This window comes from Meleagris gallopavo, chromosome 3 (genome assembly GCF_000146605.3).
Source record: "Meleagris gallopavo isolate NT-WF06-2002-E0010 breed Aviagen turkey brand Nicholas breeding stock chromosome 3, Turkey_5.1, whole genome shotgun sequence".
In the NCBI taxonomy this organism is placed as follows: domain Eukaryota; kingdom Metazoa; phylum Chordata; class Aves; order Galliformes; family Phasianidae; genus Meleagris; species Meleagris gallopavo.
In genome coordinates this window covers 57,283,506-57,300,418 of record NC_015013.2, presented here as the reverse complement: position 1 = coordinate 57,300,418, position 16,913 = coordinate 57,283,506, and the positions used below count along the sequence as shown (strand labels likewise).

Here is a 16,913-nt window from a genome sequence, read left to right as displayed (position 1 = left end):
TATTTATGCTCATATACTCATGCAGATGTTTGTTTATCTGCTTCTTGTTCCACCCATAATAATAACCTTTTTGTAAAAATTATTATAATGTCTATGCTAATGAAGTAATCTCCAAGGAATAACTGAGACACTTGTAAAAGGATGAGAATGTACCTTCAGTTTGGCAGATAAACAACCACACAACATTTAAATTTACCTTAGTTTTATTTTCCTAAATGAGAATAGGAAGCAAAGGCACATCTTTGTGTGCATACTCCCAAAGTGAATTACAAACAAAAAGGATTCAGGAATAGGCATAACAAAAACTAGCCTTATGCCTTCCCTCCCAACTACTTGTGCTGTCAAAGTTGCTCTTAACTTTGTTGCACCTTTGGCTTGTTTGGAAGCTCCACTGTTGTTTTTTTTTTCAACAGATTTCTGTATTGAAACATCTATCCTGAAACTGCTCTGTGCATTCGGGTTGTGAAACCTCCACACACAAAAGAAGTTCACTAAAACAGCTGGTGTATCTTACTCTGTTTAGAGTAAATCAGCCTGTATTCGTGCTCAGTCCTTCTAGCAGGTTGGTCATCCCCAGCCTCCCAGGAGCCCGGAAGCAGTGGGGAACATTAAACCATTAAGCCCCCACTGCCATGGGGGTGGATTTCTATCCCCCCTTTGCTACTTACAACAGACACAACACATGGCCTTGGATTTGTGAACATTGGCTGTAGCTGCACTTCACCTTCTTGTTGTATTTGAAAAGAGCTGAGCCCAAAGGATCCTGGATTCCAAGTATTGCTGCCGCAATGTTCCTAAATAATAGCCTTAATTTTTACATCCTTCTTACCCACCCTTTATGCATATATTTGAGCTTGATGGGAACATAGCTTTGAATTGTCTGTGTACACAACTGGACTTAGGCCCAATTATTATGCTCCGTTTGGGCTCAGACCCATTTATAAAAAAGAATAGCAGCAGGTGCAAATAATCACCAAATAAATTGTGTGTTTAGTGTCGTTTGTTTTGTGTCCAACTTTTATCTCACGTGCTTCTGATGAAATAAACACTCTCCTGTAAGTTGCAAGCATCAAGACTGAAAGGTCACATTTAGTCCTGACATAAATGGCTGCAAAATCCAGTGAGCTCCATAGAGTTTCAGTGTTTGTGCGAAAGTTGACTTTGGCCTGTGATCTTTAACCTGCATGCCAGAAAGACTGAATTATTTCCCCTAAGCCTCTAATATGTCATCAGTGTCATTTTCATGATCTGCAGTCTAAGAGACTGCTGAGCCATAAAGCTAGCTCTGGGCCTCTTTTTGTTACTGTGTGTACCTAGATTAAAAATCAAATGGTAACGTATTTCAGTATCCATTAAGCAATTCTGAGGATTTTTTTCTGACTGCTGTGGGAATATCTCTCTCCATATTTTAGAAGAATGTGTGCAGTTCCAAGTGCCTTTGCTTCAAAATCAAAAGATTAAAACTAGAGATATGTCTCCCACTTGGAAAAAATACAAGTTTTCTCTGTGAGCCTAGGTGTGTAGGGCTAGGAACGACAATCTGAATGTGGAATTTAATTCTGGATTGCAACTTACCATATTTTCTCAGATACCATTCCTGTAACTGTAGCCTGTGAAAATGACACTCCCATGGGTAATAACATTGCAGAGACCAAAAAGTCGAAATCAGTCATGTTACTTTTTTATTTGTTTTTGCATATACTATTTTTTTAGATTTATGGAACACTTCCATCAAAACAAATGTAGGCATTTTTACATCTTTTTAAAAAGACAAATATAATTTGCTTGGAAGCCAGAGCTCTAAGGAGATACCCACAAGATAAACTGAAAATTTCCCCTTCTTTTTCATCCTTTCTAGCTATTTAGGCAGAGTCAAGGAAATAGTATGGTTCTTTGTAATTTGCTTTGTCAGCTAGGAGGCACAAAGCTTTTTCATACACAAACTATGTAAGTCATCTTCTAAGAGCATCAGTCAGTTCCATTCACTAACTCTGACTCTCTGATATCAGAGAGGACTGTAGTAAGTTGTTCCTTCTTCCATTCGAACCTGATATTAAAAGCCAAGGGCGTTTTTGCAGATATTCATGTTCTGTTCCCCTGAAGGAAGAAGGGTGTAAAGCCACACTGGACAATGTAGGGCTCCTGCTGTAGTGTTTGTTGTTATATGTTGATAGTCCTCCAGAAGCAAGTAGTGAGGAAGTTCATTGGGAAAAGATGGCTAACCAGAATAAAAATTTGGCTCATGGCAGTGCAGGTATATTTCCATTATATATATCAGCAATGAGTTTCATATCATCCAACACACAGAATAGCGCAGGAGACACAAAGCCTGCCTGAAGGAATTTGTGATCTAGGAAGACAAGAATTATGCAACAACTAAAACATATAAAGGAAAACATAACCAGAAGTTGGCATCATAAAATAGAAGTGCAGATATTCTACTGTGGTTTTGATTTGGTAAATCTGCCGTTGTGGCTAACCATATAATCCACGACACATCTCCAAGGGAAACACTGGGGCAGCCAGATTAAGGATGTTTATTGCTATCAATAGAGTTCAACCCTCAGTATAGCTACAGCATGTGTATGATCAGCCTAAGGAACTGGACCTAAAAGATGCCAGTGCAGAGGTCTGGGAACTGTTACAAGGCTGTTATTTTACCACTGGAGATCCAGGGCATTAATTTTCTCCAATGGCATTGTTCAAATGCTATCTTCTGTGCTTATATACACAAGGTGGAGTTTCATATTTCTTATGGAAAATGCCTTTTTCTGTATTCCTGCATGTTTTGCTTAATGGTGTAAGGGAACTTGAGGCCACCTTAGTGTACTTGGGAAGTGTAATTAGATAGTAAATTAAGAACCCATGTATTATGTTGTGTGAATTTGCATTTGTGAAGCACAGTAGGAAAAGAATGCCAACAGCTTCTATTTGTGGACAAATTAATGTAATTTTGGTGGTTTGGGGTTGCTCTAACAAGCTGAAGAGAATTGGAATAAATAAAGGCGACCCACCCTGCATATACAGAAATGATGTTTTTTCTGCCAACATTCAATTTCCACAACTTGGACAATGGAAAAAATAAAATACTGTGTAAGAAAAAAAAATCTGCAGCTGAAACAGAATGGGCCTTTACTGCCTGAATGACAATCAGTCAGCATTCAATTATAATGTTAATTGAATTAAAGCAAGCTAGGAATTACTTAATTCTGTACATATATGCTCTGTCAAGTTACTTATTTAACAATTGTTATTTGCTTGAGGGAGGAAAAGAAAATGTTCTCATATGAGAGATTTCTGAGATGTCAAAAATAGTATTAAATATTACCATTAGCCTCTATAGATAAAGAAAAGAACAGAAATAGGATTCTTGATACAGGAAAAATGGTAGATGTATTTTTAGAAATTACGTGTTTCAGAATTTGGCGCTGTCTTAAGTACAAAATACAATAGAGGTTCATCCATTTTCTAGAGCACACTTGAATGATGATACAAGCCCTTTTCCTCCCCCAAAGCACCATAAGGACGGAACTCTGTTAATGTTACTACAACACAAAACCATTTAAGCTAGAGGGCTGAAAATTCTTGCAGCTGTAGGGAAAAAAAAAAAAAAAGAAAAAAGGAAAATATAGAGGTTGGGAAGGGCAGCTGACTTGCTTCTACCTGTATTAGGTACAAATGCTAAGGACACTCCCTGCTTGCTCTGCTTTTATTAGCACCTAATACAAGTCCAGTCTAACACAACTCAGTGTATTGATACCCGTTGCAAGGGCCATATTTATTTGCATTTATATGCAAAGAAGAATACTGGCTGCCTGGTTATTCATGAAAATGAACAACTCCCAAGACAGGCAAAATGTACTAATTTTTATAATAAGCCAGAAATAATGAGAATTTCCAAAACTAATGTGAAGATCATCAACCCATTCATATTTTGCCTAAACAATGGCCATCTTGAAAAGAACAGCAACATTAAGATATTGCCCTACAGGCAAGTAAACCTGCAAGCACTATTCTGGACAACGCAAGCCAAGAAAGCAAGCTAGGGTCATGCCATCCAGCAAGAACATTTTTACCATAAAGACCTTATTTGGCATAATTAATGTCAACATTGCAAAGGAAAACATAGTGTTCATTTGATTATTACTGCCTCACCAGAGGACTCAAGAAAAGAGGGCAATACTTCGTATGAAGTACTGATGTTTTAGTTGGAGCACTGCAGAATTGTTGTTAGCTTCGTATTACTGAGTTAACCTCAAACAATATGATTATTTGAGGGAAAAGTCAGGTCCCAGGGGACTCTTTCAGTATGCTGTGACTGTAAGTGCACAGCGGGAGCGTATATTTTTTATATTTATGTAATACAAAATAAAACTCAATGTGGAAGTAGTAGATACATGATCTTTTGAAGATCATTATTCTGTGTAAAGTTCTTTGTTCAGCTGTGTTTTTTAAACTGGCTATCAGAGCGATGCAGAGGGATTGCAATATAAAAAGCAGTCAAACTTAGTCTTTGTTCTGTAGGTCAAGCTAAATTCATTGTAGCAGCAAGAGCAGATTGTTGACTAATTTTTTATTCATTTACAAAGCAAACTGTACATTTCCTTAATAATCACAAGTGATTACAAGTTAAAAAGCAAATTGCTGCTATTTTTTTGTACAAAACAATAGGAGTTCAGCCAACACTATATATTTATCTTAATCTGGAGAAATTACAAGAGGGCACAGATACAGTTGCACAGCTAAAACCAATTTCTTTTCCTCTCTATGTTTACAGTTTTAGAAGCCTAAGACTTCAATGTTTCCATTGAGATCTTTTGCTTCCCTGGGAAGAATAATCTTTAATCCTTTTAGGCAGTTTTACCAGACCATATCTGAGAATTGTTCCTGCAAGCAGAACATTGGTGAAACAAAAAACATTTTTGGCCAGCATGTTCTATGAAAAAAATTTAAATTTGTGTATTTTTTAAGCTTTTCTCTACAAAATGGAAGGCTAGGAATTAATCCTGCTTAATTACAAGGGTAGGTCCAAAATCTATCCTTTCAGGAAAACAAACAAACAAACAAAAAAAAGAACATGATAGTATTTGCCAAGAGAAATTCTGGCCTGTTCCTGAACTTGCCACTGTCATTGCTAACAGCAAGTCATTAGCTGAGCTGCCCAGGTCAGAAACTCATTCTCCTCTTGAGAACTTTCAACCCTGTGTACACTTCTATAACATCATATTACTGCAATGCGAGGAGGTCCTGCCATGCCCTGCAGATAATCTTTGATCTTGAAATTTGGGCAAAATTGAAGTGACTCTCAAGGCTTTTTAATTTATTATGAGATTATGTGCATGCCACATTTAAAATAATTTGGTGAGTTGAGAGAAATGTGCAGAAATAGATCTGTGCTCCTGAGAAGTTAATTAGAATGATATGGGATCAAGACTGGGATAATGACTCGCATTTGTTATCCTTAGCAGTTCCATGAAGCTTCTTTGACTGCCTGCACCAGTTTTTCCAGGGAAGAGAGAAAGCTGCTTGGTTGATCTCTGTGGTGCCATCATTTCCTACTTCATTTATCTCATGTGTCCTTGAGAGCATTCTTTTCTTCCCCAGAGAACTTTAACTGGTATCACAAGTAGAAGCCAGTGGAGAGGCCCACACTGTCCCTAAGTGTCCTATTTACAAGCATGCTGTGCACTTAACTTCGAAGAATTAAACCTGAGATGGTACGAATGATAGTGTTTTTTCAGTACTGCTGAGTAGTTAAAGGGTGTTTCACACTTGAAACAGTATTTTCATTAAAATATTTGGTGTTTATTATTTCACTCTTTAAAATACATGAGGAGAAAAGGATGTTTACTTAGAAAGACTTTATGAAGATGCATGAGACACACCTGTGATGTATAAAAACAAAACCAGATTAATTTACCAATGTGACGCTCTTTGTTTTTAGGTATACAAAAAGAAAACTGAAGCTGCCAAAAAGGAATATCTGAAGCAGTTAGCTGCCTACAGAGCAAGTCTTGTATCCAAGGTAACACACAATATATAAATGTATACATGTATATAGCGACATATTGCAAAGCATTTTCAGCATTTTTATTGTGCTGAGAGCACTGTGGTACTTAGTGCAAATAGCCTTGTTTGTTATCACCTTAAAATTAGGACATCTATTCTCTGTGCTAATGTTCAATAAATTCAGTAATCTTTCCATGAACAGATATTCTTTCCCTTCTGATTGTATTGACAGCACTCCTCCAGGCTGGGAGTATCATTGCAGTCAAAGGAAATCCCAGTAAAAAGACCATGCCATTGTCTTATTTGGCATGCCAAATAAAACACAAATGTGCCATGCAGGCAGTCATCATTCTACCTATGAGGGAAAAACTACATCATACACAAAATGCCTTTTTTTTGTTTGTTTTTCTTTAAGAATTTTTTTTTCCTTTCTAATCACAATACCCAAAAAGTCAAGCTCAGCTCACATAGCACCTTTTCATATGAGACTGTGTGTTTTATATCCCGCAACAAGATTTACATGAGCAGAGCATAGGCCACCATAGGGCTCTTGCAGTGGAACACGTGCATATCCCCAGCACGCGTTAGCAGCACCTTTTTATGTTACAGAGTCACAGAATGGCTTGGGTTGAAAGAGACCTTAAAGATCATCTAATCCCAACCCCCTGCCATGGAAACGGCTGCCTCCTACCAGCTGAGCTGCCCCGTGTAACATGGCCTTGAACTCCTCCAGAGACGTGGCACCCACAGCTTCTCTGTTCAGCCTGTGCCAGGGCCTCACTACCCTACTACTACTGTATATATATATACACTCAAACATTCTTGGTGCCCATTATTTTATAAAAGGCTGATTATAACTTGTAATAAACTTTTTTTGCAGTGTGGCAATGTAAAAGAACAACTTCAGAAGTGTTGCAGTTAGATTGAAAACAAATCTGGATATACTTTGTTCCTTCATAATTAAACTTGATTTTAGACTTACAAATGACATTATGAAGGACTAGTATACACGACATGAGTAGAGCTTTTTCTTAGTTTTAAATGTTTGGAGAGGTTATTGCCGCATTCTGCTTCTCTGTATATTACCTGAATTTTTGCACATTTTCAGTGAAATTGAATTATCCATGCAAAGAGCTTTTGTGTGTATTTCTACATTATCTTAGTATTTGCTAAGGGTTTGTGCTGAATTTAAATAAGGCTGGTATCCCATTCATTTTTTTTAAGACATACCTTAAACATCTTAAATGTAAATATAGAAAAACTTAGATTTTTGTTTTCTATTATTTGGGTGGAAAAAAATTATGGCATTTTCTGAGGTTTGTTTTTAGGGAAAAAATTTAAAGATTGCTGATCTGTTCAATGCGTGAAGCCATTTGTGCATATGTTTAAATTTGTTGTTAGCCAGAAAAGCACTGAAGCATTTTCTTAACTTTTAAGCAATTATTTAAATTCTGCCCATAATGTAATGTTTTCCTCTAGTGTGGAAAGTATCAAAATGTAAACTTAATGAAGCTGAGTACTAATTACTTTCTCTCATGAACACGCTCAATGAATCCAGCAGATCTGCCATGTAACTAAAGCAACTCCATTTTGGAATATGGATGTAAAATACTCAGATGTAATATTATATCAGTATATTCTAAATTATCATTATTAAATATTTATACAGTACCAGAAGAGTTTTAGTTTTTAAAATATGCATATAATCATGAAGAAATAGATATAATATATTATTAAGATTGTTTGGAGTCCATCTGCTCTTTTTTATGTGTTACATTATCATCCATAAAAGCTATACTTAGAGAATGTTATTAATATTACAAGACCTCAATCTCAAAAGTTAAGACACACCAGAAGTAATACACCTTCTCCAAAAATGCTCTAATATAATATTAATGATTTGCTCACATAGTTTGTTTTATGTGCTGTACCTCACTCTTTGGGTCACACTTCATACACTTACATAGAGTCATAGAATCATAAAATCACAAAGGTTGGAAAAGACCTCCAAGATCATTCAGTCCAGCTGCCACCTATCATCAGTATTTCCCAAGAAACCATGTCCCTGAGTACAACATCTAAATGTTTTTACATGAAGGTGTTCACTCTGGGAGCCCCCATGTTGTGTTTACTGCATATTGCTTATCCTTGCTTCTTTATAGGATTTTTTGTTCCTCTCGGTCCAGCAGCATTTTAGTATTAAAAAAAATATATTCATCTCAGTAATATTCTGGAGCTTGAAGTTTATATTGTCCACATTCTCAAACACAGCTAAAGCACTGTGAAATCAAATTTTGAGTCATTGTTAGTGTCCTGCCTGGGACATCTGAAACTTTATTTGTCATGGTATGCAAGCAATATGACACCTTCTGTGTTCAGAGTTCCAGTAACTTCAGAGTCAGCTGGCTGGCAACTATGAGATATTAAATGATGTTTCACAGTACATCTGTTTGATATGCAGATGATGGGAGTTACCCAACTATGAAACTTTCTTCGTCCTCCCTCACAGAGTGCTCTGCCCATGGGGAGCGGCAGGGACTGTTGACTTCTCCTGTCTCTACTTCAAGTTTCCTGTCTCTGGCTCAGTGCGTGCTTCATTTTGCCCAAAGCAGTAGCCCTACCAATTTGCTATTTTTTTAGCTCTATTCTGCAACTTTTTTTTCATGAATTACTGCCAGTTTTTAAAGAACCAGTGAGTATAGGATTTGTATATGTGTATGTGTTTTTCTGCATTTATTTGCAAGATCATTTTTTCCTGAAAAGCAAAAGACTGGGCATAAGCCATGCTGAAGTTGAATTCAGTGCATCCCTATTAGCCATCTGAGCTGCTACAACATTCAGACTATGAATTTGTAGGGTAAACCTACAATGCGGTAAACCTTTTGCCAGGAGATTTCTGAGCCTCAGAGTGATAGCAAAATAATGAAATTCAGTAATAAAATTCAGTGACATTGTTTTCTGTCCTGGGCCCTAAGGTGAAAGTGGGATATTGGCTGTGTTCTTTGATGTTCTTTGATAACTGAAAAGAATGGAAGTGTCTCCAACAACTTCAAAGTAGGAGTGCCAGCCCATCTCTAATACATTTTGAAATACTTTTGTGATGTCTTTATAAAATAGAGCTATCACCCAGTAAAAAAAAAACCATAGAATTGTGTAAATATGTCAGCTAAGCATTAATCCACATGTAATTAATCAGTGTATTTCCTGTATTTTTCTCCTGTTTTATAAAGACTTTAATTAATGAGTCTGTAGTTGAGATTGTTCATGTGAGGAGGAATTGATATGTAAAGTTAAAATTACATTACAAAGCATTGTATCTTCTGCTATGCAGATTGCCATATTGCGTATAGTACTGACTAAGCCTTTGCATTGTAAACGAGTGTCTTTATATTTGCCCTTAGTTGCAACTTTTAGTACTATTCAGGTCCAGAAATGCAATCTCTGGTATCTGGTAATTTGTACAGCATTACATAAAATGCTGTGAATTGCAATTTTACTTTTTCATAAAACAAGCACTTTTTCTGGCTAAACCAGCCTTTTTTCTGGCTGACATTAGAGTTTTTGCTGCATCTTTCAAGTATATATATTTAATACAAATATATACAAGTATATGTTAAACATGTTTCTATATTATATGCATACATCTATGTACATTTATTAAAAATATAGGCATAAAATGTATTTAATATGCATAGTACATATGTTGACTATAGTAGCAGGAGTTTAATGATTTAAATAATACAAATATGATTCCTTTTCCCTGTTTAGTTCTCCCTGGCTAAATGAATTTTTTAATTCTTTACTGTACAGTGTCACAGTTTAATGCAGACACATTTTAACAGCAGGGAGAATAAAATTCAAATTCCAAATACTCAAGTGTATTTAGAAAGTGTCACAGCAGTATTCTCACATGACATTGCAACAAACACAATGACATTTTTCAGTTTTGTGGACAGCGCAAATCCTTTGGATGTGTAATATTTCTCCTTAAAGTATATGGCACACTTAGCTTTCCTAGCTCACCACTTTGCAATTACTTTTCATTAAAAAAATAAAGGTAGTATCTAATAAGACTGGCATTGGCATAATGTCTTTAGCACGGCAATTTGTAAGCAGAGATTTTCCAGGCACCCAGAATGTCAGTGTTACATGTGTAGTGTTTAGAATAATCAATCACTGCAACAGTCTCTCCAGGCATGTGGTAGATTCCCTGTCATGGGAGGTTTTCAAGCTGCGGCTGCTCAGAGTGCTAGATAATCTCATCTGGGCTCCCTCTTTCCTTGAAAGCTTGGACCCTATGATCTTTTGAGATCCCTTCAATTGATCTTTAATTCTATAATTCTGTGATTGAATAGCCTAAGAAGGTCTTAAAGACCTTTTGGGACTGCAGTGAGTACATATGGAGAAGATCGAACTAGTTGTATAAAGTAAAATCTGCATCCAGATGTGGAGTCTTTCGTACGGGAGAGACAAAGGCCTGTTGGAGTGCATACAGAGAAGGGCCACAAGAATGATCCAAGGGATGGAACACCTCTCTTATAAGAACAGGCTGAGAGAGGTGGGGCTGTTCAGCCTGAGGAAGAGAAGGCTGCGAGGTGAGCTGATAGCAACTTTGCAGTATCTAAAGGGGAACTAGAGGAAAGAAAGATACAGACTCTTTTGCAGGGTGATAGAACAAGGGGAAATGGTTTCAAGCTTAAAGAAGATAGGTTTATGTTAGATTTAGGTTAGATACAAGGAAAAAGTGTTTTCAAGTAAGGGTGGTGAGGCACTGGCACAGGTTGCCCAGAGATGTGGTGGATGCCCTATCACTGGAGACTTTCAGGACGAGGCTGGATCAGACCCTGGGCAATATGTCAGCTCTCCCAGACTGTGCTTCACCCCACTCCTAATTAAATGTGAATGTATAGCTGTGCTCCCTCCATTATTTACTTTCTGTGGCCCAATTAGTCTCAAATTCTTTTTTGCATAGAGGACAAGCTTCAAATGTAGGGAAGCACAATATCCAGCTCTCTCCTCCTTGAAAGAAGCAGCTGCCAGGGTTTAGGACATTTGTTTTGGAAATACAGTACTGAGTATCTCTTGAGAGAATAGAGGAGTGACCTGTTGTGTCTGCTGGTCAGAGCTTTAATCAGCTGGCTATTGTATAAGAAGAGCAGCAACCGTTCTGTTGCTGGTGAAGGCACCTTCTTTCTGCTTTCTGAGACAGCAGTTGCCTGTATTTTATCTAGCCCCAGTATATACAGGTGTTCTGGAATTTTGGAAAACAGTTTAGGTTGCTCTCAGTGAAAGCAACATGGAAAGAATAAAGAAAATACATGGCTGTGTTTGATGAATGGGCTTTGTTTTATTTTGCTTGTAGGTATTAAAGTGCTGCAAGGTAACTGGCAATGCTTCCATTAAAACAAAACAGAAAAAAAATCAGAACAATGACATGCATCTACAGCTTTTTCTTTTGTCCATTAAACATGGACAAACTAGCTGGGAATGCTATGATGCAAGGCTGTTATGGGAGAAGCTTCATGTTTCTGTGATACTTCAGTCTCCGTTTCTGGAGTTATTATGACATAAGCAGATATTTTCAAAGAATCACAAATAAAATCATGTACGTGCATGTATGTGATGTATTAGAATATATGATGTGAACGTATTTATTGATACAAAAAATTATCTAATCTGATAATAGCACAAATCAAATCAACTTCTTGTCTAGGAAAGAAAGCAACTATCTACCACAGCTGGAAAAGAAGAACAAAGTATATTTAAGATAATGCCATGAATTGTATTCGAGAGTAAATCATGCAAAGCTTTACAATCAGCATTGCAAAAGCCCAGCAATGCTTTTGCATCATTTCAGCCCCAAATGGCAAAAATTTCTTGAGTCTTTCAGAAACCATGTGTTGATCTGTGGAGCAATGGTGTTTGTTGTTAAAGTGAATTAATAAAACTAAGTTTCACTATTAGCCTAGTGCTTCCATTTTGGGAATTAAAACATTTGTATCAAATTAAAGTTGCATATCCTTTATCACGTGTATCCAGGTTACATTCATAAAACATCCATTTTTACTTACATACCCTGAATGAATCCATGACAATCCCCTGCAGATGATGACAAAATATATATTTAGTTTTGAAGATGTTCTTCTGAGCCAACTCAGCTAATTATAGATGACAACTCATGGCTTACTCTTTTGTTCTGAAACATCAGGAATGTGTCAAAATCTTCTGAACTCTCCAGAGTCACCAGTATTATTGCAGTAGGTGACTGGAATTAACAAAATATGAAACATCATTTTCTAAGAGCCTCTTGTGACTTAAGTGGGGAAGCAGCTGTATTATAAATATGCATATGAATTCTCTGCCGGAGTGAATAGAGTTAAGTGAAAGGGATCTCTGAAGTAGTGAGAGAGCTAAGCAGGAAGGAGAGAGCAGTACCAGAGAGAAGTCATTCCTTCGTAAACAGCTTCACAGTGGTATTAATCAAATGGCTGAGCTCATGTAGGTTAAAAGAAAGGATTCTTCTCAAGGACAGGCTTAGGATTGGAGGTGACCTAAAATGCCAAAAACATTACAAACAGACAGGATTGTGTGAACACAGAAAAGCTGAGAATAAACAATTCAAGATGTTCCTTCCACCAAAGAGACAGCAAAGACAACAGATGCAAAGTTAGCTTAGGTAAGCTTTGTAGAAGCTGCATAAATATTCAGCCAATTTCCTTCCATCTACCCCTTTAGTGTCATGGTACAGAAGATAACTCATTTAAAGCTGAGTCAGGCCTATCTAAGTGATCACAACTTACAAAGCCTGGACCTTGCTGGTAACAGCTGTTGTAATCACTGCTTATATCAGAATGGTAACCTTCATTCTGGTCACAGAGTCCAAAAATTGTTGAATTTCTCTCCATGGCTTAAGAATGGACACCAGTCACTAGATGTGCTCACGGCAGTCTCATGTACAGGGATAGTATCTCAGCAACATTGGTTCATAACATGTACTCATTTAAAACCTGAATCGAGTTAAATCTTTTCCAACATTTGCAACACTCATATGGTACATGTTCATTGCCTGTGTAGAGGGGATGCCAAAGCCAGAGCACCTGTTTCTCATTTAAAATAAAGCCATGTTACACCATTTTGACTATGTAAAAAAATCTTCTGAGGTTGGAATAAGTTATGTTTGCCAACAAAGAAAGCTACTAACATTGGTAGAAAGTTTGTACTAGCCATATTGACCGTAAGGCTCATGTCTTTGCCCTTGAAGAGGTCTTTCAGCATATGTTTAAAGGACACCATAGACATTTGTAGTATCAGGAATGTTTACTGAGTGTGCACCAGCTCTGCAATCTTATGCATATTTTAATATAGAAGGGAGCTTAATTGCTGATGTTAATAAAGAAGTTTTTTTTTTATGTTTTGTATGCGAACATGTTTTGTATGCTGAAGTCATATTTCTCCAGCTTTGATAATTTGATTCTTTAGCTGTTTCTATGAAACCAGCTGAATAAGAAAAAAATAACATTTTTCAGTGTTTTTTATTTGTGATAGTACTGACTTCTTGATTTTGTATCTCAGCAATATCAGTTTAGCACTGCTTATTGGAAGGAAATTATTGCAAAAGTATTTCTTTAACTCCCATATTTTATGGTATTACTTGTTAGAGTAGGGTAAGAATGCTGAATATGTATACTTAACTTATGATGTTCATATATGTGTATGTGTACTTATATATGGTTCTATTTCCTAGCAACTTTCCTATCAATGACTGCATTAACATATTGAAAAGGCAAACTAACATATGTGTAGCCACTCATAGTTTCTAGATGTACTTCTGAATAAATGTTGTTAGGAAGCAGTACTCATCAACTGGGTATTAGTCTCTGTTAGCCAGGTACTTCGTGGCTTTCATAGAAGATGATATGAGGATCCAAACACTAAAACCATGTTGGGCTCTGATCCATATTCCATTACGTTTAATAGATTTTCCATTATTTTAAGTACTCCAAGGAAAAGGCCTCCAAAGAAAATACTGCTGTCTTAAAATATGTCCTAACTTTACTTTCAATCACATGGAGGTTGTCTATGTTCCAACAAAAGTGGGAATAGAAGAGCCAATGGTAGCCAAAAGGTAGCCACAAATTAGGAAATCAAAGCCTATCTGTCTGTCTCAACTACTGTTTTGCTTCCCAGAAATACAGCTGATGATTTAAAGTACAACCATAGACTTTTCAAAGTGGAAGTAAAATAATGTCCCAAAGGAAACTATGGAGTTTCCAGGCTAGCATCACAAGGTTGATGCTGTTTCTTTGATACGTCAGGCTGAACATGATGCCTGTGTCAATGGTTATTTCTCAGTTGCAGGAATGGGCTGGCAATTTGGGGGTGAGGCACTCAGTGTAGTTTTGCTTTTAAGGAAGTAACTTCTCCCCTGTTCCTTAATTCAGTCTATGATTAGAAGGACCATGAGTCTCATCATAGCTCTATTTAGGAAAGAACAGCACAACTGAATGAGCAATATTTAACCCCTTAACCAAATTCAACTCTTACTTTTGGTAGATATGAACATGGAATTTTGACACACAATAGAAGAGTAGAAAGTGGATGGAAAAGTTTGTTTTGCCCTAGGATTGGAAGGAAGGATGTAATTTTCACTTTTTGTAATATAGTCAACACTCAATACTGTCTGTGACTAATATAATTCATCTGTATCATCTCACATTTCTTTGAAAATATGATGCAAGTAGAATTGTTTTATATGCTGAAGATCACTCACCAAGGCTTTCCACAAAATTGCCAGTATTTTTAATTAATATAATTAAATTAATTACCATGAAATATACAGCACTGTTTCTTTTATTTCCTTCCTTTTCCTGTTTCTCTTCACTTTGATTCCCTTTCTGATGGACTTTCAAAATGTTCTTCCATCTTTTTCTTTGGATTTCAGTAAAACAATAGATTGTTGTGTAAAAAAGAAATTTTTCTGTAGTGCCTACAAAGCAGTCATACTTTTTCTATAGTGTTCAATAGCCTTGGCCTACCTACCTTGCCTTCAGTTTTGATTTTTTTATTTTTTTAAATTTAGACAACAGTATTAAATGATGTGAGATGGAGAAGCAGAACCATAAGAAACCTTACACATAGCATATAAAGAACTGGAAAGATTTAGAGCAAAGCTCTAAAGCAGAGAGCATGTGGAAGCTGCTCAAAGAGTGTAAAGAACTGTCAAGAGAAGTTAGTCTGCGGTCCTGAAGTATAGTCATTAATGTATGTGTACCTCTTCCTACTATTAACTAAATATAATATTCTGTCACCCTCTAGTGGTGGGTCTACAAAAAATAATTCTGATGGTAGTGATAAAAGAGTTTTTCATTGTGTCCGGTAGAAGACATTGTCAGAAGTAGGAAATATTAGACTTCCTTCTTTGATGGCCATGTGTATTGATTAGTAACTACATGTATCTATAAATAAGTGTATCTAGCAACCTAATTAAATAAGCAAATTGTCTGTGCTGTCTTTAAGCAGGTTGCCCAAAGAAGGCTTTTAAAAATGATTTCCCAGCTCTTCCTCTTGGATAAGGCAAGATCAAATGGACTGAATGCCAGCCTGCAAAGTTAGGGAGCATGATTTTGTATTTGAAGCCCATAAAGCCCATACTGGCTTATTACATTTCCTCTTTCTTACTTCCTATCTTTGCTCGTAATAAAAGTGCTGCCATTGTCTAAGACTGTATGATGCTGTACTGGACAGATGCAATGCCTATTCAAACCTATAAAAGCAGTAATTTTGCCTGAAATAGTAGTGTGGCTTATGCATCATAAATTCCTCTTGATATATTTGATGGTAAAGCAATACAACAAAATCAAAATTTTTGACAGCGCTTATACCATTAGCTTCAGCTGGACTTACAAAACCTGGGGTTTCTAACCCAGCCTTAGAAAAAGCTGAAAGTGTACTATGCTGAAAAATAGCTATAATGGGTTCATTTATCAAGATTCCCGGTTACTGATAATATTGATGTGCTTTAGACTAACATTGGACAATTCGGCATCAGATCACATATGATTTAAAGCAGCCTGAGTAACAGCAAAATACTTGGTCTGAAACTCAAGTGTTGTGCTTCCCTCTGGATCAGAAGATAGTGAAATACACAGAAAGCTAACTGACAACTTGACCCAACTGGAACTGCCCTTCTCATCACTTTGCAGATACTCTTCTCAGAGGTAAAGCAAGTATTATTTATCTCTGGCCCGAGACCGTACAACTCCTCTTAACATAATCTGGGATTTCAACTATTATGCACTACTAAGTATCCAGTTCCTCTGTAATTTTATCAGTATGGGTCATGTATTTCATCACTTATGTGTGAACTCGGTATTGCCCAATAATTAAATTGGTTCACTGTGTCTTTGTTAAGGAGGTGTATGGCAGCAACTTTGTAGTCACAAGTGAAACGTAGGTGCATATAGTACATATCAGTGTGTCACAAAGTGTGCTGCTAAGGCTTTGTGATACCTCCTCACCGGGAGGAACTATTTAACCAAGCTGACCTTAGGAACTGTAAGAGAAGTTGCCCCTGCTCAGAGCAGGCAGAGTCCTCCATCTACACTGTGGAAAGGCAGAGTGTTTTCACGTGGGAGTGATGCACTCAGTAAAACAAGTTTATCAAGAAAAAACATAGCACACATCTCCTGTAATATGTAAAGAGCCCAGCACAATGAATGGGAGGGTCCTGACTACACATCTGGTTAGCTAACTTTTGGAAGCTCTGAAATTTTGGCAAACCTGCCAGGTTCTGTCCCCACACTTACAAGATCGTCTTACAAATTTAAGTGGGAAGAGAGGGGGAAAAAGTGCTTTTCATATCATCATGAACGTTAGCTTAGTATTTTAGGACTAATACCAAAAAA

At 36.8% G+C, this 16,913-nt stretch overlaps 1 protein-coding gene across 2 annotated transcripts in view; it reads left to right on the top strand.

Moving 5' to 3' along the window:
- TOX (thymocyte selection associated high mobility group box) overlaps positions 1 to 16,913 on the top strand; it is a 106,161-nt gene that overhangs the window by 75,576 nt on the left and 13,672 nt on the right. For both annotated transcript variants that reach the window (XM_031552866.1, XM_031552867.1), the window contains exon 5: positions 5,945 to 6,025. In XM_031552866.1, the coding sequence (XP_031408726.1) occupies positions 5,945 to 6,025 (81 nt within the window). The remainder of the gene's footprint in view (positions 1 to 5,944; positions 6,026 to 16,913) is intronic.